Below are 24,184 nucleotides of genomic sequence, written 5' to 3'. Positions count from 1 at the left end.
GGAAAAATCTCCACATCTGTTATTAGCTCAACTGTTTTTCATCTTCTGATATGCTGGTGCTGCTTGTGGTGGGATGGGGAACACCAGCCAAAACAAACGAGGAGAACTGCCTTGGTGAATAAAAAGGTTTACAGCCTATATAAAATGACTTCAGATGAGGACTACATGTCTTCTGTAATACTGTGACATCAGCACACCAACCTTTGTTTATGTAAAAGCAGATTTCATCTTCTCTTGTTGTCCCCGAGAGCTCCATGCTGCAGTCAGCTTGAAACCGCTGGAAGCTTGGCATCTGTAGCGTACTCACCTAGCCAAGTGACCATGAAACAGAGGGCGGCAAATCCACAGAAATCCGAGTTTTTAGAGTTGAGAAGCAGCAGTTGTTCCATCTTGATAGCCTGGGAGTGGACATTAGCCAGGTGGATTGAGGGCAAAGGTATATTGTTGCATTGTTGTGATGATGTCTCTCATCTTCCTCCAGATAGTACTCTATAGATTCTCTGTGGGGTTTAGGTGTGGTGAGTTTGTGAGGCCTATGGGAAATCCTGGCAGTATGGGCAAGTTCCTATCCCTGCTAGAAAATTAAATCAACATCTCTGTAAAGCTTATTAACAGAGGGAAGCATGAAGTGTTGTAGAATTTCCTAGATGGCTGTGCTGACATTGGATTTGATAAAACACAGTGGGCCAACACCAGCAGATGACATTGCCCCCCAAATTATACCTGATAGTGGAAACCTCAGGCTGGTCCACAGACAAACTGTGAAAAGGCATAGATTCTGACCCTATCTACTTTTTCCTCCACATTCTTGGACTTTTATTTCCAAATAAAATGGGACATTTATTTTAATCAGAAAAGATAATGTTGGACTACTGATCAAGTCCAGTCTATGTAAGATGCTAGACTGGATATGATGCACAGGATATGTCTGTGCATGGTGGCTATTGAAGCTCTGTTTTCAGCCACATTCTGTACGTTATTAATCTTTTTCAAACCGAAATAGGTTTTGCTTCCCAATCCTCTCATTGCTACAGTTATTTCTGTTGCTTTTCTACTTTTTTTCTTTTCCACTTCTTCCTTTCACTCAACTTTCAGTTAAGATGCTTTGATATATTGTTTTGTGATGCCAGTTTCTTTAGGAATCTCTTAAAAACGTTTAATTGAATGGTTTCTGTTCTTATGTTTGTAGCTGTTTAAGTTGAGATGGCTTAAGGAGAAGACAGAACATAACCCATGCCTGTTTATGTTTAAGAATATCAGCACCAGGAAAATGGGAGAGACATCCTGCATAGACCTTTGATCAACATCGCAGCCTAAATGCCAGAAAGAAGGAAACTACAATTTGCTTAGAAGGTACAACAGATTTTTTTTTATTTTTAGGGGTTACATGCTAATGGCCTGGTAGAGGTTAATATTTAACTATCTGTAGTGGAAGCCATAATAGTTGCACCAGAATACAACCAAGAAGCTCAGCTCTGCATTAAAGAGTGAAGGTCATAACGTTCTATTTTTGTTGAGACATTGCAGTGTTCATTCATCTTCAAAGCCAATGCAACTGTCACCAATTGCTGATCTATCACCATGAGTCTGTTTAACATTATCTTTGGATCCTCACAATGCAAATTTATTTATTATAACTAAACTAAATGTAGACTAGAGCCAAGGTTCTTGTACCACTAATGACACTTGGGTCACCTTTAGAGGTACTCAAAGAAATCAGGTGTCAACCTAGAAGAAAAATCCAAATCCAAAGCCAATTAAATGTGATGTAGACCTTATAAGTCAAAAACAGAACGATCAGCAAGCTCAGAATTATTTTTGTCTAAAACAGGATTTAATCAAGGGAGGAGGGCAGTGGACCTTACAGGTTTCCTATATTCTTGCTTTTTTGTCACAGTAAAATGGTTAAGATGATCAAATTCTGATATCAGACAAAAACAAACGGAGTACATGAAAATAGCAGTTTTCAACTTAATTGAATTCACTTTATTTATATTGTGCTGATTGTTGACAAACATCAGCTTAAGGCATTTTACAAAAAGTAAATAAACAGTTGTATTCGACTATATTGATCATTTCAGAAGGCAATTGGTTGCTCTGGATTATATTTGGAGGTTTCAGAGAAAAAAGGCCGGAACATAAATACATGCTACCCTTTTCATATTTTATTTGTAAAAAGCAAGACTAAACAAAATGAAAAACATTTATCGTTTTCCGTACACTTTGCAATTATGCACTACTTTGCGTCGGTCTACCACACAAAATTCAAATGAGTTATATTGACATTTGTGTAATATGACAAAATGTGATACATTTCAAGGAGTATGAATACCTAAAGGCAGAGCTAAGCAAGCAATTATTTTATCATTCTATAAAATAGTCTAATGTATAAATGCAAAGCTTTCCAGCTTGAAACAATTAAATGCATTCTGTGTTTCCTTAAAGTTCTGGCTTATAATTATTTGGCATAGAAGGTAAATATCTACTCTAACATCTACCATTATCTAGGCCCATTTTTTACTGAAATATTTAGGTGGATACAATATACTTAAATTAACGATTTATTTTTCACTCCACACTTTTATTTTGTGAACAAAAACTTCCGGTTGTGCCCTTCGAGGTATCACGTGACTTGAGCTTCCCCTGGATACGGGAAAGCGTCTCGTTGCGGTCTCCAAGGAAAGGATGGAAGTGTAGTAGTTCAGGAAACGTTTCTGTGCGGTTTTTATGTAGTTAGAACGTCAAACTGTCATGGCCATCAGTTGGGAAAGCGTCGCTGTCGTCCTAACAACGACTTTATCAACTTTTAATACCTACAACTGTACGTTTTAACTGCGCCGCTCTGCTGATCTTTCTTAGCATGGACAGTAAGGATTAGTTAGCCTCAGCATCACCCAGCGACCACACCTCCCGCTGACAGGTAAGACGCGGTCATCAGAAGTGGGTTTCAGCACAAGGAGTGTTCAACATGACATTTTTTTTTATCACCACAGTTCAATTCCCACATCAGCTGTTGCATAATGACCGCCAGGCACAGTTCATAGCGAGGTATTTTCGACTAACTAATTCCTTGTGGCGGTAATGATGTGGCGCTAATAGGATTGGAGCTCTCTCCTTCCTACCAGTTGTTTGAGAAATTCGTCGGGATAATGAGGGTGGAGCTTAGCCGTGCGTGCGTGGGAAAGTGGTGTGTGTGGGGTTAACCTGTCACGAGTATGCAGTGGCCTTGAAAAAATGATCATGGGGATCATTATGGGGATGGGGATCAGTGGGGGATTTTTTTGTATCGTATTTGCATGGTAGAATCTTACCTACTGGGATCCATACTGCTGCGTTGTTGCAGGAAGACTTGGAAAAATTACAAATCGACACCACAGTTTACATCTAGAAAGTCATGCAATGGTTGTTGTTAAATTAGTCGAAATGTTTACACCCTTTTTTTTTTATCTTCATTTGATTTTCTGTCTTTCTGTAATTCAGGTTTCTGAGCAGACATGGGCAAGCTGCAGAGCAAGTTTCGCAAGAGGTCTGAGCTATACAAGTGGGTTGTGTTATATAATGTAATGTAATACAATGTGATCCTGCTTGTTTAGTTCTTACAACTATCGTTACAAGGAAAGTTTGCTTGCCTCTTAGTAGGCCTGAGTCAGTTGTATCACAAAGTTTTCCATCATGCTGTTCCCACAGTGTGATGTCCATTTCATAAGGTCCCCAAAGAGAGTGTCCAGTTACCAGCAACCGTTTTTTCCTGCTGTAAACCGGAAGCATAGGAGGCATCACCTCATTCAAATGTTGCTGTGCACTACTGGACAGCTGACTAAAAGAAGGGTCCCACACTTTTTCTTTGGTTACATGAAAGACAAATTTGGCTGTTTGGTAATATCACTGGTGGTGAAAAACAGGGACAGCCATAGTGTTGTAACAAAGGGGTGCCACCTATCACTTTTGGTAAATTTACCTTGTTAAGGCTACGGCTGGCACGTCTGCTAAGCAAAAGACTACAGGCTAGCTAGCTGAGCAAATAGACTAACTAATTAACTAGGAAATAGCAGCTTTTTACTCCTGGGATATTCTGTGCAATAAGCACTTGATAACTGCTGCTAAATTTACAGGTGTTTATTCAAAAAGGTTTTGTATCATAATATATAACAAATGTTATATTATAATTTTTATGTTTTTAGCAGCAGAGGGAATAATTGCTGCATTACTCTTTTGAATAAAAGAAATTAGATCATGTTATATAATTTTGTCATAAGTGTTGGTGTAAATACAGCAGAGCTGGGAACTGTGGTATTTATACTCAGGGTTATAATGGTCATAGTCGTCTATAAACACTCTTTAGTGAAAATATCAAGGTACAAACCTGGTGTGTAAATTTAAAACAGTACTAGTTGATCTCATCAGTTTCCAAACTGTTAGCTGGAACAACACAGTTCTATAGAGAAACACACCTCTATTGTCGTAACAGAAAACTTTAAATTAGCATAATTCAACTCAGTCAGTCAGTCATTTTCTACCGCTTATTCCATAGTGGGTCACGGGGGAGCTGGTGCCTATCTCCAGCAGTCTATGGGCGAGAAGCGGGATACACCCTGGACAGGTCGCCAGTCCATCGCAGTGCAACACACAAACAACCGCACACACACTCATTCATACACCTAAGGGCAATTTAGAGAGACCAATTAACCTAACAGTCATGTCTTTGGACTGTGGGAAGAAGCCGGAGTACCTGGTGAGAACCCACGCATGCACAGGGAGAACATGCAAACTCCATGCAGAAAGAGCCCAGGCCGGGAATCGAACCCAATTCAATTCAATTCAGTTTTATTTATATAGCGCCAATTCACAACACATGTTGTCTCAAGGCACTTCACAAAAGTCAGGTACATACATTCCAATTAATCCTAACCATTGAACAGTGCTGTCAGATTCAGTTATTTATTCAAATTGGATAAAAGGTTCTATCTAAGGAAACTCAGCAGATTGCATCCAGTCAGTGACTTGCAGCATTCACTCCAACCGGATGAGCATGTAGAGACAGTGGACAGTCACTGGCGTTGACTTTGCAGCAATCCCTCATACTGAGCATGCATGTAGCGACAGTGGAGAGGAAAAACTCCCTAATCATAAATATCCTGGAGCTGCTTCTCTTTATGTTGTGCTTCCATGGAATCAGAGAAAGTTAGTCATTCAAGCACAACGAAGGCTCCTAAACTCAATGGATAAACTTGCCTTGCTTCCCGAATTAACAACTAATTTAGCAGAATTCATTAAATGGGATCTTTGGGAACTTTCATACTTGCAGTCCATGGTAGGAGCAGAATTCATTTTAAAATGCCTGCTTCATCTGCATCTGGCTTGTAAAACGAACAATTTCATCTTATTTATTACATCATTTGCCAAAAAGAGAGAATATAAACAACCGTGTTATCAGTCATAGACCCGAGAGATCCGAAAAGGTTTATGTTGAAGCAGTGCTTATTATACTTCCACTTTATGGTTACCCCAAAAATATTTATTTGGTACTTGAATTTTCAAGTACCAAGATAAAAAAAAGTAGTAGCGGTAGAAAATGGAAAAAATAACAAACACCTGACAGGATTTGATAGATGTGTCCTCCTTCAGTTCAATCACCTACTGTAAATCAAAGTTAAAAGGATCTCCAAGATCGTTCTTAAATTTTATTGAAGAGCTAAATAAGGAGAGACAGTAAAATATCACAGACTCAAAAAGATGTGGACTAAACATGAATAACAAAGGGTCATCTGGAGTTCATGCTACCGCCACCATGCTTAACAGTTGGTAAATTGGTTAGTACAGTGTTTCTTAGGTTTATAACACTTGCCATTACTTCTCTAAACACATTTCTTTTGTTTGTAGCCAAAAAGCACAAACTGTCAAGCTGGTGAGTGTAAAAACGTTATTCCAGGAGGCATTTCATTTTGTCTTGTGGGCACCTGCTAATTTCAGTAAAGTTAGAATGTGTTGGTTTTGGAGCAGAAGCTTCTTTACTCTCCATGCATAATAACGTTGTTTTCAATGTGAGTAGAGAGACTGGTGTTACAGGTTCTTCTAGTTTATGACAGTGAATCCTGGAATGTTCCTGAGAATGATGACCACATTTCTCTCATCTGAGGCAGACAGATGGGTCAGCTGATTGAAAGTTGGACAAAACCAGTTCTTCCAACATGCCGATGATCCTAAACAAGCACTAAAACGTAGTTTTGGATAAATCAGGTCAACACTGCACTTCTGTTCCTCAACCTTAACCCTATTGAAAATGTGTGGACCGTGTTTAAAAGGTGGGTCCTTGTTGGGGAACCAACTTGCTTGTCTACTAGTTCACCACAAAAACTGGTCTAACATCTAGCCAGAATTATGCCAGAACCTTGCTGAAAGCTACTAAACATCTGGTCGAGTTGCAACTTGCTACATTTAATCAAATATTTGTGGATTAGTATTTATGTGCATGTACCTGTATGTATAATTTTGACTTGGAGAGAATCCACAGTAAATTCAAACTTATGCACCTAGTTCTTGTTCAGCATCATGCCGCACTCTAAATAAACAGTTTAAATGAATCAGTAGAAGCAGAAATGATCCACACATTTACCCACGATGAGCAGATGTAAGCTTCTGACTGGAACTGTAGATGCGTTGTACAGCGAGTGGTAACCTTAAATAACACTGTTGTATAGGTTCTGCACAAACATTATACGGAGGCATAAAAAAGCTGTGTTGTCTCCTTTGAATTATATATTTCTTTTTAATAATTAATCTTAAGCATTACAATTACTGTTGTCGGATGAACATAATTTTGAAATATTATTTATAAACAATATTAAAGGCTCAATTACAGTTTTTCAGCATCTAACTAAAAAAAGCAAAAATATTTATCTTTGACTTACTATTTATATACTTTAGTGGATGTCAATAATGTTTTTTTCTGTGTTTGTTTATTTTCCTTTTGTATCTGCTGCTTGTGTTTTGGTCAGAGCATCTCAAGGGGAGAAGGCTGACAACACCTATTATGACAGTCAGATATTACAGTATGAACCTGCCCACCATGGATCCATCAACACTGTGACCCATCTCAGCCCAGACCTGTGTGTTTCTGGTGGCAGTGACCAGGTAGAAGAACATATGTTTAGTGTCTTAGTTTTAAAGCATTTACCGAAAATGAAGTGGCAGTATCGATCCCTAATTGTGATAACAGTTTCTTTTTTACTTTCATAGAAAGTGTGGGAGTGATAAATGTAGCTGTGTAATGCGTTGATAATAACTGGGGCTAACAGATTAAAATGCCTGCCTCCGGCCCCATAGGTCGTTGTTGTGTATGACTGGAAACAAGGCCAGGTGTGTCAGTCCTTCCAGGGTCACAACAGTGAGGTCACCAAGGTAAAGTCAATGGGAAGTGGGTATTTAATGAATGTGTGACCGTCTGGTCTTCTCTCCTGTAAAAGACGGTCTCATATATCCACCAGGTGCTTTGTTATCCCGGCAGTACATGGATCTTCAGTGCCTCGCGGGACAAGACTGTTCTCATGTGGGACCTGAACCAGGGAGACGAACCGATTCAAGAGTTTTCTGGACATGAGTTGGTTGTCAATGGCATAGCCATCAGCCCCGGTACAACCACAAAAATGCTCTCGAGTTTTTCTCCGTCGTTAATCAATATTTCACTTTTGTATTTATGTAAAGATCATGCTGTCTGTCTGTGATTTCTCACTTAAAACATTAAACTTTAATACTGAAATTTGTAATAATAGCAACACACTATCTCAACTAATTGGACACATTTAAATGAAAAACCAAACAAAATAGTCATTATTTCCCCCTGCAGTGGCACTGAGCAAACTGCAACATTGGTTACATATTTCTGTACTTCTGGTGGCCCTAGCTACTGCCAGAAGAACATATTTTATTTAATACTTGTGCTCATCATAGACTTTAACTTATCCGGGACCAGGTCGCGGGGGCAGCACTCTCAGCAGCGTAGCCAGATTTCCCTCTCCTCAGACAGCTGCTCTGGGGGGAGTCCAAGGCATTTCCAGGCTAGCCGAGAGACATACTTCCCTCCAGCGTGTCTTGGGACGTCCCCTGGGCCGCCCAGGTGTATTTAATACATTTAATTAAATATATACAAGATTAAAGATAAACTTTAGGCCTTAGGAGCTCAAGATCAATCCTGTGAAGTTATAGCTCTAACTTCCAAAACCGGGGTTGGAAACTAGAAACCGACACCTGAATGATAAGAACAAGGATACGAGTACAGAAACATGTCTGTTAGTTTTTATAAAGGTCATTATTATTATTGCTGTTTCTGTGTAATTTGCTGACAGAATTGGCTTTAACTGGAATTGATTCTTTCAAGTATGCGTGGCTTGACAATAGGATTTAACCCTGTTATCTAAACTTAATTTTTGAGGAATGTTAAAGGCCAATGCATATCTGCTGCTGTTATTTTAAATGGTTTGTAGATGGGAGAAAGCTTTGCACCGGCTCACGGGACAACTGGATGTGCCTGTGGGATATAGAATCAGCAAAATGTGAACACAGACACAACATCTCAAGAAACCTGGTGAGAGCATTAATATGTGATTTTGTGCCTAGATATGCACTTGTTAGAAAGCATTAATGTGAAGTAGACACCTTTTTTTTTTTTTAGAAAATATAGTTTATCTTATGCTTTCTGTAGAGTTTAAACCTTTCTACATATTTGCGTCTTTCCAGGTGACTCATGTATGTTGGGTGCCAGCTAGCTTTTCTGTAGTCCAAAGCTCAGAGGATAAAACTATAAGGTACAGCAAATCTTTGTTGTTTGTTGGGATGCATTTGTTTAGATGCGATGGTATTAAATTTAGTGAAATTCATCTACTGCCCCTGCCAAAATGAAGTTGTCTTAAAAAATCAAACTGTCTGAAAATGAGTACTACAGCGCATTTTGTTTAATCAGGGGTTGTAGTTTGAAGTACCTTTTGCCCTGTCATTTATATTCCTCTCTATCCAAGGTTCATTCACAGTCTGGAAAAGTTTGGAATTTGATTTCAGTATTTTCTAGGTCTGGATAATATGGAACAAGGAAATAAGAGTATGGAAAAACCTTTGTATTTCCAGACTTTATTCCCAGTCCCATTGTCTAAATGTAGTGTCCTTATGTCCTTTGTCCCATTATCATATAGTTACATGTGTCCTTCCTTCATCCCTCCCCACCTTATTTCCTTTATACCCATGTCCTTTACTTTCTTCCTTCCTCATGTCTTTTCTTTCTTATTTCCACATGTCCTACCTTCCTTCCTCCTTTTCTTTTTATCCTTGTCTCCTAACTTCCTTTCTTGTGTCCTGCCATCCTTTATCATGAGCTTCTTTACTTTCGTCTTCGTATCCTCCCCTGCTTGTGACTTCCCTCCCTAACTTCCTATTGTCTTTCCTTTCTTGTTTCCTGCATGCTTTCTTTCCTCCTGTCTTTCATTCCTTCTTTTCTCATTTTCTTCCTTCCCTCCCCTTCTCCCTCATGGCCTCCTTCCAGCCTTTAGTTTGCCCAGGTAACATGTTTGAAACATGAAAACTGTTTCTTTAAATGTTTATGGAAAATAAAGGGTTTCGGCTGAGGGTCTGAAGAGACATTTGGCTGTAGAGACACTGGTTTCAGAGCCTTGGTCTAGATGTTTATTGCACGTTAACTCAAAACAGTATATTTGCTTGTGCCTTTCACTGTACTATAACTGTTTTTGGTTGCAGGGTGTGGGATAGTCGTACCTGGCAGGTGACCAATACTTTTCCAGCTAAGCAGTATATACAGACTCACTGTGACGTCTCTCCAAACGGACACTACTTGGTGTCTAGCAGTAACGGCTTTGGAGGCCAGGGTTGTGAAGCCACGGTGAGACCAAGGGAGGCGCTCTGTGGAGTTTAAGGATTAGATATTAGATGGATAGAAACAATACATCTGTGTTAGATTGATGATTTTATCCCATGTGTGATGAAACGTTTTAGTTGTTCTCTGCTATTGTGCTATATTCTTGACACTATCAATTGCTGTACACAGTGTGGTGTTTGTCTGTTGTTAGCTCTGGGACTTACGTCAGCCTGGCTGTAAAGTTATGGAGTACAGAGGTCACCTGCAGACCACAGCCTGCTGTATATTTCTACCCGCGTTTCCTGGTGGCTCGGGTCAGATAGCAACATCCTCCCACGACAGCTCGGTGAAAATCTGGGATCAGAATACGGCAGGTAGGACCCCAACTCATGGGTAAAGAAAAATCCACCCTGAAGAGTAAAGTGTACGTTTCTTACAGCTTTAACACTCATATCTTTTCTGCTGATTTCAGTCTGTCTAGGTACGTTGTCCCTGGATGGTGCTGGTCCACTGGTATCTCTGGCTCCCAATGATTCCACCAGTTTGCTGTGTGCCAGCTTCAACGCCGGTCTCCAACATATCCAGGTGGACCATGGATCCCTCCAGGCTCAGGGTTCTGGTGCTGGATCAGGTGGTGCTGGAAGCCTGGATATGAGAGTTGTGGCACGTTTCTGAAACCACCAAAGCATCTGATGAGCCAGCATCAGCTACAGATTTCTTTTTTGAAAATCTTTTTTATGTCATCATTTTACATGACTCTGCAGCATTTTTGCTTTACCAACCTGCCATACTAAGAAAATGCCAGAAGAGTGAGTGATGAGAAAACTCAGCAGGTCATTTGTGAAGGCTGTTCTTCAAATCCACCATGCCTTGCAAAAGTTCTCATACCCCTTAAACTCTTCCACATTTTGTCACTTTTCAAGCACAAACTTCAGTGTATTTTTGGGGATTTTATTTGATAAAGCAACACAAGGTAATGCATAATTGTGAAGTGGAATGATGACTTTACTTGTCAATGTTGTTTTACAAATACAAATCTGAAAAATGTGGCAAGCATTTGTATTTAAGCCACCAGGGTTAATCAGCTGTCGTTTGCTTACGCAATCTTCTGAAGTTTGTATGCGAACATAAATTTCCAAGTCTGGTCACGGATTAGATTCAAATAGATCCGGGCCAAGGCCATTCCAGCACATGTGTATGCTTTGGGTTGGAGCACTGACTGTATGTATAGCACCATCATCCTGCTGGAAGGTGAACCTCTTCACTAAGGTTTTTCAGCCTCTCAGTGTTTTGTCTCCAGGCCTGTGTTTAGCTTCATCCTCTTTCCCATAAGCTCTAAACTGCTTCCCTGTCCCTGCTGAAGTAAAGCTTTCCCACAGCACTATGATCCCACCACCATGTTTAAACTTGAGAATGGTGTGTTCAGGATGTTAGTTTGCTGCCCTACAAAGCGTTTTCCGTGAAGGTCAGAAAATTTCAATGTGATAATTTGATCTCTGCAGCTCCTCCAGAGTTGCAATGGGCTTCAAAGGCCTGCTGTGTTCCTTGGCCTCTGAGACCTTCACAGAATACATATATTTATAGTGAAATTAAGTGAAATTTTAAAGGCAGTTGGTTACACATGATTGTATTTTGGGGTATTTGAGTGAAGATCAATATGTACTTTTCAGATTGTATTTGAAGTGTGTGGTTTTAATGTGACAGAATGTGAAAAAGTTAAACAAATATGAATACTTGAGCAAGGACCTGTACATGAAGAGCCAATTCAATCAATGATCATTTTTGTTTTATCCGTTTAATAAACTTCAAGCTTTAAATTATAATGATTTTTCATAAGGGGCACAAAAACCAGACTAGTGCTGGAAATCTGGAAGCAGTTTTAGAAAATAACTAATTTCTTTAGATGTGGATTATAAGCCATGGCCACTTCTTCGTTGATACTGTCAGACATTTGGTTTTTCTTGTAAACAGGCTGTGATGTTATAAAAGCATATTAATAAGAAAAATAAATATACGATGTGTAGGAAAGCACACACATTTTGGCTATGAACTGTAATCTACAGAACTGTCTTCTTTAGGGTTTTTTAAAATGAGCCAGTGGGACAAAAAAGGTTTAGTCAAAGCAAGCTCGGTTGTCGGCCCAGATTCTCAGAATATGAGGACTTTATAACTTTACAAAGTCAAATTTTGTTGTTTTAACAGCCAAAACTTGACAGCACCTGTAAAAGCTTCTCTTAGATGTCAATTATCTTTATTTGTTATTTAGAAAAAAATTGTTTTGTTTTGTTTGTACCGTTGGTTTTGTTAAATGTTAAAACTAAAGAATATTGAAAATGCCAGCTTGTATGTACGGAGCCCGCGAGGGGACATGGGGGGATTTTTTTTCTTTAGCGTCTCCACGCAATACTTTTGCGTTCGCTCCCAAAAGTTGTTAATCACCTTGATAAAGTTGTGCATTTTGGAACAGCAGCACATTTGACAAACTGCTCACAAAACAAACAGCACTGATATGGCATTGATATGGTGTATTTGTCATATGCAGGTTAACATGCAGTCAACAATGTGATGAAATACTTAGGATAAGACGAACCGTTCAAATCACTATAAAAGTGGCGTGCAAAAAAAAGTACTCATCATGCAGCAGCAATAAGAAAATAAAGTGTCACAGATGTGGTTTCACTGTCTTTAAGGCGAATTTCAAAATAAAACTCAATAAATCTCAAAAACGGGTGTAGAGTTTGTTCCATTTTTGCAGTTATCTGGTTTGGAAACTCTCCCACAAAGTATTGCGAGATAACGCAAAGACTATTGCCTGAGAACGTGAAAATTATTGTGTGGGAACGCCAAAGTATTGCGAGAAAACGCAAAAGTATTGCGTGGGAACGCAAAAGAAAAAAAATTCCTCCATGTCCCCTCACGGGCTCCGTATGTATGAACTTATTTTTGTTCTTGTATAGAAAAGGTTTCCTGTTGAAACAGACTCTTATATTTTTACTTGAAGTTGCTGATAGTTGATGTTTTGTGTTTTCAGCCAAAACATTTCAAATTTATTTTTAACTTACTTTTTAAGTAACTATGCAAAATACCAGTTACTAACCTTGATAAACTAAGCCAGAAGAGAAAATGAAGATGTTGTGCACGTCTTCCAGTATGAGACTCGCTGCCAGCTGCTTACTTTATGTATTCATTATTAGAAATCTAAAGCCATTTATTTCAGGCCTACAGTACAAGAACCTAAATTGCTCTCTCAATGCTATCTCAAACTGGTTAAGCAGACATTTTGCACCAACAGTTTCAGACTCTAATTATTACTCAGGGATTTAGGAAACGTCTGCAGATTTTTACATTTATGTGCTTACTTGTCAGGTTAAGCATCACATATTGATTTTATGTTTGTACTGATGTAATGTATAAATATATTTCTTTTGAAAATGTATTTAATGTAAAAAAAAAAAACGTTTGCTATTGTAGTTTTGCTTTTATTACAACTATTTTCCAATAAATTACCTGTAGACACCTGCTGGAAACACTTTCAGCCATCTAATTATTTTGTTCACATTTGAATATTTAATGTGTTTTTAATTAAGCATAATAATAAGTCAGCCAAAACAACCATAGGGCCATTTTCTTCTACCTGTTGAACTATTTTAACACAAAGATCAGTTAAGCTTTGACATGTATGAGGGTGTTTTATGGTACTTCTTTCTGCATAAATGTATACTTGCACAACAGCCGGCTATCCATCAATCGATTGTCGATACCCGCTTATACTGATAGGGTTGCAGAAGGGGGCTATCTTCAGTGGTCACTGGATAGGTTGGCAGTCCATCACAAAGCAACACAGGCACATACAGGACAGACAGCCACGCACGCACACTCATACTTCGGGGTAACCTAGAGTAACCAATAAACCAACAGTTGTGGTTCTGGACTGTGGGCGAAAGCCAGACAAAACCCATTCGTGCACGGGGAGAACATGCAAACTCCACACAGAAAGACACCAGGCAAGGATTCAAACCCTGGACCCACTTGCTGCAAGGCAAGAGTGCTACCAACTCTGCCACCATGCAGCCCCCATGCAACAGATAATGTGTTTGTTTTAGGTTGTGTTAAATATGATCTGTTCCAAAACCAAAATAGAGCTATCAACACATGATTCATTAGTACCATCTAGTGTCAGAAAAAAGCTATATCCTGAAGCAACCTTTGATATTATGAAAGCAAACCATGTAGGAGCATTTCAGTAAATTAGAATATCATAAAAGGTACATTTACTTAAACAAAAACAAGATGTTTACTCCTGGTAATTTGATTGTGAATGGCTTACACCTGATGAAAACCCAACATTGAGTTTCTCAGAAAATATGTCTTGTACTGTACTCATGTTCAATTAATTAGAATATGAGGCTTGTTTGTCAGATTAAAAGTACATTCTGAAAACAACCTTTAAACATTCCTTTCATAAATCCTATATTCTTTATTAAAAATGTTTTTATTGGCCTGATTTAAATCTTAAATATGTTTTCTTTAGCTGTGAGCAGAAAATCATATTTAACAGAATGAAAGGCTTGAAAACATCAGTCTGTGTGCATATATATATAATGTTTCATTTGGTGAACTGAGTTACTGAAATTAATGAACGTTTCAATAATATTCTCTTGAATATGATTGTATATGCACTCAGTACCTGGTTGGGACTATTTGCAACAATTACTGCATCAGTGCAGCATGGCATTGAAATGACCAGGCTGTGGTTCTGTTGAGCTGTTAAGGAAATCCAGGTTGCTTTGATAACAGCCTTCAGTTCATCTGCATTGTTGGGTCTGGTGTCTCTCATCTTCGTCTTAACCATAACCCATAGATCCTCTGTGGGTTTTAGGTCAGGCCAGTTTGCTGGCCAATCAAACACAGTGACACTGTGGTCATTTTGGCAGTCTGGGTAGGTGACAAGTCTTTCTGGAAGATGTACTCAGGATCTCCATAAAACGTGTCAGCAAAAGGAACCAAGGAGTGCTTTAAAATGTCCTGGTAGATGGCTGCATTTACTGTGGATTTAATAAAACACAGTGGACCAACACCAGAAGATGACATGGGTCTCAAAAATCATCACAAACTTTGGAAACTTCTCAGTGGACTTCAAGCAATTTGGGTTATTTTCCTCTCAACTCTGAGACCTTGGTTTCTAAATGAAATGCAAAATTTGGAAAAAGGACTTTGGACCACTGTGCGCCAGTCCAGTCTATTTTCTTCTTTGCCCAAATAAGATGCTTCTGATGTGGTCTTTGGTTCAGGAGAGGTTTAGCCCTTGTCCTAGATACATGTGTGTGGTGACTTTGTTCTGACTCCAGAAGAGGTCCAGGAGCTGTAAAACTTCCCCAAACCTTCCAATGGGCTTTACTTTGTTATTCTTTCAAGGCTGCAGTTATCTGTTGCACCTCTTTCAACCACATTTTTTGCATCCACTCAACTTTCCATCAGTATGCATGGATCAGCCAGCTTCTTTAGCAATGACCAATTGTGGCTCACCCTCCCAGTGGAGGGTACCAAATACTGTCAAGTCAGCAGTCTTCCCCAGGACTTGGTAGGTCTTGACATTTCTGTATGATAAAACCCTTTTTATTGGTCTCATGTAATATTTTCTGGTTTCTTAAAAACTGAATTTTGGATTTTTTTGTTTTTTTACTTTTTAAAGCAAATTCAACTCACTGAAATGCACCTGTATTCCAAGTAAAAGAAAATACCAAATACAACTCAAACTTAACAGCAGAAATGGTCCAGGGCAACTCAACTCTCAGACCTTTCAGACAAGGTATTAATAGAATAGACACCAGATAAAAACACAGGAAAATCTCATTCACATGACTTTAGTAATTAAACAAGACATTAGTTTTTAGTTATATGTGTTTATTTAGACCTGGATCTCACTTTTGCTCAAAAATCAATGTTCCCAGTTTTTCATAGAGACACATTCAAACATAAAGACAACAGGAGGCACGTCAGTCAAGTACAGAGGTCTAAAAAAATGTCAATCAGTGTGAAAAAAAAAAAAAGAGCCTAAGATCAAATTTTCTTACAGTAATAAAAAATTGGCACCGGATAGAACCATTTCAAATAATAGACACAGTAAGGTTATAGTACAGTAATCTAATTGACTTACAGGCCATTAATTATATGCTTTAAACAAGAGGAAAAACATCTGGGTAAATCAATGAATCTAATGCTGGCAGATGCCAACACTGGGGTCTGTTTGGCATCAACCAGCAAGTGGTTTGTTAGAACATTTAGAGTTGGTGACAGATTCTCATCCAAGATGTTCCACAAGAGGCCTCACAAGCTTTTGAGTGCTTTAAAGATGTGAAAGAGCTTGAAATCCTCATCAAGCTGTAATACAGTATTATACATGCTTAGCTTTGAACTTAAACACATAATTGCTCTGTTACACAGTTTATTTGGTAACACCTTCTTTCAACAATAGTTGGCTGTCAAGTTAGCAGTCTTCTCTAGGAAGACGGAGCAGACTATACTTCTTGAGGAAGCTTAGGTCCTTCAGTGTTTGCAGAAAGATGCTGCATATCTTCTATAAGTCTGGCATCATCTGCTGGTGTAGCAGCATCAGAGCCAGGAACTTAAAAAAAGCTCAACAAACTAATAAAGAAGGCTGGCTCTGTTCTGGGGACTCTTCTGGAACCTCTAGAGATCATTGTGCAAAGAAATATTCTTCATAAAATGGAGAACATTATGGAGAACCCTCAGCATCTTCTTCATACAACAGCAGACTGTCTTCAGTCAGAGGCTACTTCAGATTTATTGTAAGACAGACCGCTACAGGACATCCTTTCTCCCCACAGCCATCAGCATCGACAACAATCTTTGAAGCAACCTGCATGATATAAACTACAAAAACATTTAACTTCCATTTTGGGTTATTAAAGTATTTTTAATTGAATTGAACACCTTGACAAAGCACATGTTTCCCCTTGTCTTTAGATCACGGCTACAGATGAATCCGTAAACAATGATTGATCATAAGCCCATCTCTCCATCTGCTCCCTGATGTAAAGAGAAGATAAGTAGTTGTTTCTCCCATAGTTCAATATGTAACCTCATTTCAGGAACACTGCAGTGATTTATGGAATGATAAAACAGTGATTGTATCCAGTCTTCTTCTTCTTCTTCTTCTTCAAAAAAAAAAACAAGTGATCATTTGGTCAACAAAGTCCAGTCTTCAGTGCAAATAAATAGTGCAGAAAAACAAGCCACATCAGACAGCAACCTGATCTAAAAGTATAATTAGTTTCTGGCTAATTTCTCTCAGGACATTTGCTAAAATAACTACGCAGGCAGCAAAATGGACATCTTTAGAGATGAAGGCAGCATGCAACAAAATCTCACATGACAATGTACAGTTTTTTGTTTTACTGTGCCAGGCAAGTTGGGGATGTTTTGCTAAAACAAGTAAAATCAAAATTTAGATGTAAACAATTTTATTAACCAGAAGTGGAAAATAACTAAGCTTAAGCTAAAATACCTAAAAACCAAACAAAAAAGGGATTAATAAAAAGCTACATGAAATGCATTTGTAATGATCAAAATTTGTATATAAATTAGGGCCGCAGAAAGCTATGTGGCTCAGAGAAACAGCAGGCTTGGAGGCTATGGTCCTCAACGTAGCTGTCACAGGTTCGATTCCCGACTCCGGTCAATTTACTGGATATCTTCCCCTTATTACACTGCCGTTTTTAAGCTTCTAATGAATAAAGGCCAGTGGTACCACAAAATGTAAAAATATATATATATATAATTAGGGATCACAAAGGACTGTTTGGATTGTTATATTTCAAGTTTCATTAATTCAGTTTGTCAGATGACGTCTCCCCTGTCCGAGATACTAAGGCTTACAGAGGGACTTTGAATCATCTTAATGACAGATAAAGGTGTGAGGAAATGCGGATTTATCCCACATCATATTGTTATTGCATGATTCTCTGAAATTGTGCAAACCTATCAGAAAAAGCTGGTCCATTGGTCTGTACCTGTATGAACTGTGCTATGACCCCTTCTGCTAAGAGGAGGGTCAACCCTGGACTTGTAGTGCGATTCTTTATATAAACTGATCATCCATGGATCAGTTAGACCTGCTCTAAATCACCACTGACAGATTGACAAACAGGACTGGCTGGTTTTCTGCAGATTTCTGTAAGGTATGGTGTCTTCAAAAATATTTATACCCTTCGAACTTTTCAGACTTTGTCCCATTGCAACTACAAACATGGTGGTGACAGTGTCATGCTGCGGGGAGGAGCTTCTTTAGCGTGGATAGAGAAGCTGGTCAGAGTTGGTGGAAAGAATGGAGCAATAAACATTGCTGGAGGCTGCACAAAACTTTAGACAGAGACAGAGGTTCACCTTTCAGCAATACGACATTAAACATGCAACTAGAGCTACAATGGAATGGTTTAAAGCAGATTCACATCCTAAAATGGCTCAGAGTCCAGACCGAAATTTAACTGAGGACCTGTGGCAAGACTGTTTACAGATGCTCTGGCTTAAGCTTGGCCAGATTGGATGGAGAACATTCAGTCCTTAGATGTGTAAACCTGGTAGAGATCATCTCCGAAAGGCTTGCAGATGTAACTTAAGCAAAAGGTGCTTCTACAAAGTATTGGCTTGGGATGGTTTAATTTAAATGCACACCACACTTTTCAGATTTCTGTTATATTTTTGTTGGCCAGTCACATCAAATTGCAAAAACACATTGAAGTTTGTGGTTTTTAATACCTAAATATAAAAAAAAAGTACAAAGGGATGTCATTACTTTTGTGAGGCACTGCAGATTTAAGTCCATGATGATTTAAATCAAAAACCTAAATAACAAAAATGAAATCCTTAATAACTAAAGGAAGTTGAACATAAGTGTCAATTTGTGTTTTGCAAGTCCATCGCTTCAACATCTAGGTCAGCTTCATCACCGTTACAGTAATACTACTAGTATTACTAGCTTCATTACCATGACTGCCAACTACCAAAATCTCTGTATTCAGACCATACTTCAGTAAAAATGCACTCTACCATGAGGAAGGAGCTGGTAGTGATGAAGGTAATGAACATTAGGATTTTAACTTCCTAAACAAACTTCAATTTATTTTCCTTCCGATAGGGATGTTTCCTGCCTTACATTATGGATCTTCTAATCGTTTTGTCACACCATCACATCTGAATACCAGTTGGAAAGAAATCCCACTAAGGGATTTCTCCAGATAAAAAGTGGCCAACAAAAGAAGGAATTAGTAAATTAGGACTTAAGTAAATAATATCCAAATCATGGTACAAAACAATATGGGTGTATTTACAACTTTTTAAATCCAAACATTGAACAGATGTTTGAGGCCATATGTTAAGTAATTCTGTCCCTAATTTTGAAAAAGGGGGAGAGAATTTCTAGTAAATTTCTGGAAACTTTTCAGCAATTTTCTTTTTGGAATAATTCCAAAAACTTCATTGGGAATTTGGGAAATGACTGGGAAACTACTGGAAAATGGAAATAATTAAAAAAAATTGTATCATATCCACACATAAAAACAGAAGTTTGCTTGTGTAGGATTCAGAAAGAAAACGTTAATCCCATCCAATATATTTACCTGCCAATATCATAAAAAAACCTTTATGTCTTTATGTAGCCCTTAAGCTCAAGTTTGTGGCTTCACTAGTCAAGGGTTGCAGAAATCTGAAAACTCATGAGCGACTACAAAAACATTAAGGAACACAATGGCCGGAGCAAGTCAAGCTCAAAGCCGTGGCGGTGGTTGGAAATTGTGGACGCCATTTATAGCGATCGTCCCGTGAGTTGTGGACGGGAGGCTGGTCTGGATTCCACAAGCTCACTGTTGGACATGATGTGTAACGGTGAGTGTTTATTTTACTTTGCATATTTGTGCTTGAAACTTATCTCATGTTTGGTATGCTCATACCAAATTATAAAACAGTAACGGTTAATAGCGTTTAAACCCTCTATCTTAAGATGCCTAATGAGCTAGCTCACTTAGCAGCTAAACACTTGGCGAAAGGATGGATAAATTAACCACCAAGCTCTGCTGCCGTTTCTGCATTTTGTGATCCTTCAACAGAACTCAGACTTCTGTTGAAGGATCGCTTTTCTCACATGTGGGCGAGGAAAGCGTTACCCGAGCCGTTTTCAATTTTCAACAGGGAAAGGAAGAAGTGTTGACATGACTGAGCTGGACCAAGAGGAGGAGGCAAACTGTCAGCAACGTGAACGGCACCACAACATGCAGGAAGAAACAGCCCTCTGCTTAGAAGAAATTAGACAAATGACTGTTTTACCAGGCTTTCCTGGGAGTAATGGGGAAATGGTACAGGCCTTGACCGACAGCCCAGGTTTAAAGATGGGAGCTCTTATTTAAATGAACCCCAACATTAGCTGTATTCTAAAAAAAGTGATTTTTTTCAGACCAATTAGCCAGTATCTCATGACTCAAAATATCAGAGCACGTGTATGATAAAAACATTTCCTGATTTGAATCGCCACAACAATTATACCATAATTACATAAATGAAAAGTAGGATTTCTGTGGACGGCATGCATAAATTAAACTTTCCAACAAACACACACGAAAACAGAACTGAACATCACCAAAATGTGACCTATACTAGAAATCAAATTTCATTATGTGTTGAGCGAGTCCCTGAGATATTGCTGTATGGTTTAAATGTCTGAAGGTGACTTCAGATACAGTGTTTTCCCCACATGCACAACTACAGATGGAGCAGGTCACTGACCCACACACAAGAAAAATAAGAGGTCCTGACGCCACAGAACGGTCACCAATCGGAAGAAACAATTTCAACATGTTTGGATGAAATAAATAAATTTCACTGTGGACAATACAACATCTTTACATATTAGAAATAACGATGTCTTAATCCGAGCCAGGCATTCATCTTTACAGCTTTTTTTTTTTTTTTTTTTACAGAAGTTTAAAAACAAATTGCTTGTCGTGAGGGGATTTAAAAGGGCAAAAATCTAATTATAAAATACATTTATTTACTTAGCATGAGCGCTATAGCTGCTTCAACAACAGAAATAAATCTAACTCGATAGCTCGTTATAAGTTGCTGAGATGTGGAACAGAGAAAGACAGCACACAGATAACTTCTTCCCAGATGTACAAATAATTCTCACAATTTTTCTTTTTGTACCAAAAACAAACAAAATGTTTGGTTTGGCTGATGTGTCTAAATCTTTGAGGAATTTTCCATTTACGTCATCGTTACATTAAGCTTTTAAAAACCCTGTGTACAGATCTAGTTCTCCCACCACCTGACAGTAGAGTTGTAAATACCTGGTAGCTGTTTTCCTGAAGGTGTCCCCAGGAAAGTGAGTTAAATACATGTGGTCTAACCTAGACACTTATCCTTCCTGCTGCGAGTCTACTGCTCCCCGTTGTGCTCGAGGCTGTCTATGACGCGGCTCAGCCTGATGTTGAGCAGCCTGATCTGAGTGTCCAGGTGGTCGATTTTCTCCTCCAGCGAGCCAGCCCCGCCTCCGCGACGCCAGTACGCTCCCACGGGCCCCGTCATGAAGTACACAGCCATGATGAAGCACAGCGGCAGCACGGCGCGCTCCGGGTCGCCCTCGAACTTCTGTAGAATGTAGAGGCAAGACAGGGCGAAGAGTATCACCCTCGCCAGCCAAAAGAAGCGGCCAAAGATGGCGTGCAGCAAATAAAACAACCCTCCGAGGAACATGGATAGGAACCAGTAGGCCAACAGTAAGGCGGCGCCCAGGAGCAAGGCACGTGCTGGGGAATTGGTCAGAGACGTGAGGCTGAAATAGTGGCTGAGGTTGGAGGCTACACAAAACCGAGAGGGAGAGAGACAAGACATACACGTCATTAGTTAAGCTATTTTAGTCTGAAATAATAATAATAATAATAAAAAGACAAATAAATGTTGCAGGTACATGACTTACAATCGATACCCATCACATCAAGCAGATCCGACCAGATCTTCCAAATGGTATCCATAAAGGAGTCCACTCCGTGCACAAATCGCTCTGTTGCTTTGGAGAAAAACTGAGCAGAAAGAACAGACAGTTGAGGTCAGGGCGTATTCATTCCCTAAAAAAACTGACATCAGAGGACAGATGTTACAGCCATGTAAGCAACCTTAGGATAAAATGCAAGTTATGATGACAAAGTCCTTTAAACTCATTACAAAAAGTCTCTATTTAAACAGTCTTGACCTTTCAGAAGTCAACAAGTTACGGTTCGGTATCTCTAAAACTAAAGCCAGTATGAATCACGAGAGATGTTTACCAGTGGTGCTCCCCTCAACCTCTCCACCTCTTCATTTGCATAGTGTCAAGCAAGCAGCAGAAACCTTGCCACTGAGCTTTTATTGTAACACATAAATGGGCATATGCAAATAAAAAGGCGTAGGCCTGCTGACTGTAACATGGTATCATAAGAGTTTTAAAAGTTAAAACCCTTATAAGAGCCGAGCCTTAACGCACAGCCCGTAAAATATCATAGTGTACCTAATGTCGCACCAAAGCAACCCTTTAAAATATTGAAAGCAGTGATATTTTGATTATTATAATTACTGCAATTCAATATATTGTGCAGCAGAAGTTTTGACACAAACACATCAGCATCAGAAAGACTGATGAAACACGCGTTCATCATCGAGTTCAGATTTGGTTAGGCATGTGTGTGTGTGAGGAACTGAATAAAGAACATTATATATTAAAACAATGTAGAACATTTTTAAAGAACATGGCTGGTGGCAGCTTCATTTAACAAATGAAAAGTACGGTACTCTTTATTAGAGCTACAGTTTTGCCAATTTAAAATTGGTCGATTTGGACCGCATAAGGCACATTTAACCTCCACTTCCTTTGGCTTTGAGTTGCAAAATGGCTACAGTCAGACAACATGGAAGACTCAATATAGACCTTCACCAGGCAGGTCCCCTGATCCCTGTTTTTCTATGCCAGCATCTGCTCAAAGTAACATGGCAGATTCCATGGGCTCCTGACAGACTTCCTCTTCTGTTGCATTTTTTCTTTTAAACACTGGCATCTACTTCACCACCTGTTTCCCTTTCCCCGTTCTCTACACATTCAGTAAAATAATATAAATCAAGAAGTTCTCAGTTGTATGTAAGAAGATGGGTTGAACACTTTCAAGAGCATGTATTAAAGCCAACCCGACTCCTATAAACTATTGTTTCTCCAACTTCAGTTTCATTTTTAGTTTTGATTGCAGCAAGTTGGGTTGATGAATATCACGTGATCACCCCAACATAGCAAACTGTACTTTGCTTTGGCGGCTGAACGCAGCACATGTGCAGCTTTTCAAAATGCAGGAAATGGAGCTGGACCAATGAGAGCACAAAACACAGCTCAGAATGGCCACCATAGAGGCAGGTATCTTTGAAATGATAGAGGACGCTTTCAAAGACTCATAGCTGTTAGAGGCCTTAATCAAATGAATGAAATGGCGGTTTAGTGATGCAGTGGACTGTGTAGAAAACTGGAAACAGAAATGTAATGACAAGTGACACACGCATATCCACAAGACTAAAAATCATTGGAATAATGCTAATAATGTAAAATGGCATCCATTATTAGTTGATAAGGCCTAGCCCGCTTTTTCTTATTTCCTCTTAACCATCTGAGTACTGCAATCATCCAGGTCATAATTTAATCAAAATCTGCCCTTGTGTTCCCCTTCATCGGCCTCTGCTCACCTTGTACAGAGCTCGGATGTTCTCCTCTCCGAACAAGCTGCTCAGAGTCTGGTAGATACCGTTAGCTGCTCGTTTGAAGCTGTTCTGGTTGCTGCTGCCGCTCCTGCCCCTGCCCGCTTCGGCTCTGCACAGCAGATTGGCGGAAAGCACCAAGAAAATCACAAAAATCCTGCTTCCCATCATGGCAGCAAGCGTCCAGAGAGATCAAGTACAAGTTCGTATCAAAATGATTCAATTAAAACCACAGCCAAAAACAACAGCTAGCTGCCGAAAGTGGACACCTAGCCAATGAGACGCTGGATGATAGCACTGTTGCGTTCAGGAGCGGGTCGAAAAACGGTGTTTTCCTCCAAATCCAGGGGTCAAAATTCAGTAAAGAGCGCAGGTGAAACGCCTTCTCTTATTGTCCAGAGCAAAATGTTCTTTTTATAGAAACTGACAAGTTGGACAACATTAAACAAGTATTATAATTAGTATACGTTATACGTTTGTCTAATGTTATCCCAGACATTTAAAAAAACAAAACAAACAATTTTCTGGTATTCTATAAAAATT

General features: G+C 39.1%; 2 protein-coding genes across 4 annotated transcripts; one reads left to right on the top strand and one right to left on the bottom strand.

Moving 5' to 3' along the window:
• The first annotated feature begins 1,302 nt into the window (after positions 1–1,302).
• On the top strand, positions 1,303–13,389 carry wdr31 (WD repeat domain 31). 3 transcript variants are annotated; one of them, XM_047380149.1, is made up of 10 exons: positions 1,303–1,353; positions 3,481–3,541; positions 6,996–7,131; positions 7,324–7,398; positions 7,485–7,629; positions 8,481–8,581; positions 8,734–8,801; positions 9,742–9,883; positions 10,071–10,233; positions 10,332–13,389. In XM_047380149.1, exons 2-10 carry the CDS (start codon positions 3,495–3,497, stop codon positions 10,532–10,534), a joined length of 1,080 nt encoding a protein of 359 aa, XP_047236105.1. In that variant the 5' UTR covers positions 1,303–1,353; positions 3,481–3,494; the 3' UTR covers positions 10,535–13,389. The 3 variants fall into 3 exon arrangements, with proteins under 3 accessions (XP_047236105.1, XP_047236106.1, XP_047236104.1); XM_047380150.1 differs by lacking the exon at positions 1,303–1,353 and adding an exon at positions 2,642–2,920 and having other exon boundaries at positions 3,481–3,526; XM_047380148.1 differs by lacking the exon at positions 1,303–1,353 and adding an exon at positions 2,643–2,920.
• A 2,353-nt stretch (positions 13,390–15,742) lies between these two features.
• On the bottom strand, positions 15,743–23,965 carry LOC124878223 (bri3 binding protein). The gene is made up of 3 exons (XM_047382073.1): positions 23,630–23,965; positions 21,849–21,951; positions 15,743–21,729 (listed from the first exon to the last, which is right to left on the bottom strand). Exons 1-3 carry the CDS (start codon positions 23,810–23,812, stop codon positions 21,308–21,310), a joined length of 708 nt encoding a protein of 235 aa, XP_047238029.1. The 5' UTR covers positions 23,813–23,965; the 3' UTR covers positions 15,743–21,307.
• Positions 23,966–24,184: the final 219 nt, after the last annotated feature.

Source organism: Girardinichthys multiradiatus, chromosome 12 (genome assembly GCF_021462225.1).
Source record: "Girardinichthys multiradiatus isolate DD_20200921_A chromosome 12, DD_fGirMul_XY1, whole genome shotgun sequence".
Lineage (NCBI taxonomy): Eukaryota > Metazoa > Chordata > Actinopteri > Cyprinodontiformes > Goodeidae > Girardinichthys > Girardinichthys multiradiatus.
The sequence above is the reverse complement of the archived record's forward strand: the minus strand, read 5'-3'. Positions and strand labels throughout refer to the sequence as shown.

Excerpts from the sequence above, each read along its gene's own strand:
- wdr31 (XM_047380149.1), top strand. The coding sequence starts at position 3,495 with ATGGGCAAGCTGCAGAGCAAGTTTCGCAAGAGGTCTGAGCTATACAA. Across the intron at positions 7,630-8,480 it reads TGGCATAGCCATCAGCCCCG|ATGGGAGAAAGCTTTGCACC; the intron begins GTACAACCACAA and ends AATGGTTTGTAG. Across the intron at positions 10,234-10,331 it reads CTGGGATCAGAATACGGCAG|TCTGTCTAGGTACGTTGTCC; the intron begins GTAGGACCCCAA and ends TGCTGATTTCAG.
- LOC124878223 (XM_047382073.1), bottom strand. The coding sequence starts at position 23,812 with ATGATGGGAAGCAGGATTTTTGTGATTTTCTTGGTGCTTTCCGCCAAT. Across the intron at positions 21,952-23,629 it reads ACATCCGAGCTCTGTACAAG|TTTTTCTCCAAAGCAACAGA; the intron begins GTGAGCAGAGGC and ends CTTTCTGCTCAG. Across the intron at positions 21,730-21,848 it reads TGATGTGATGGGTATCGATT|CCTCCAACCTCAGCCACTAT; the intron begins GTAAGTCATGTA and ends GGTTTTGTGTAG.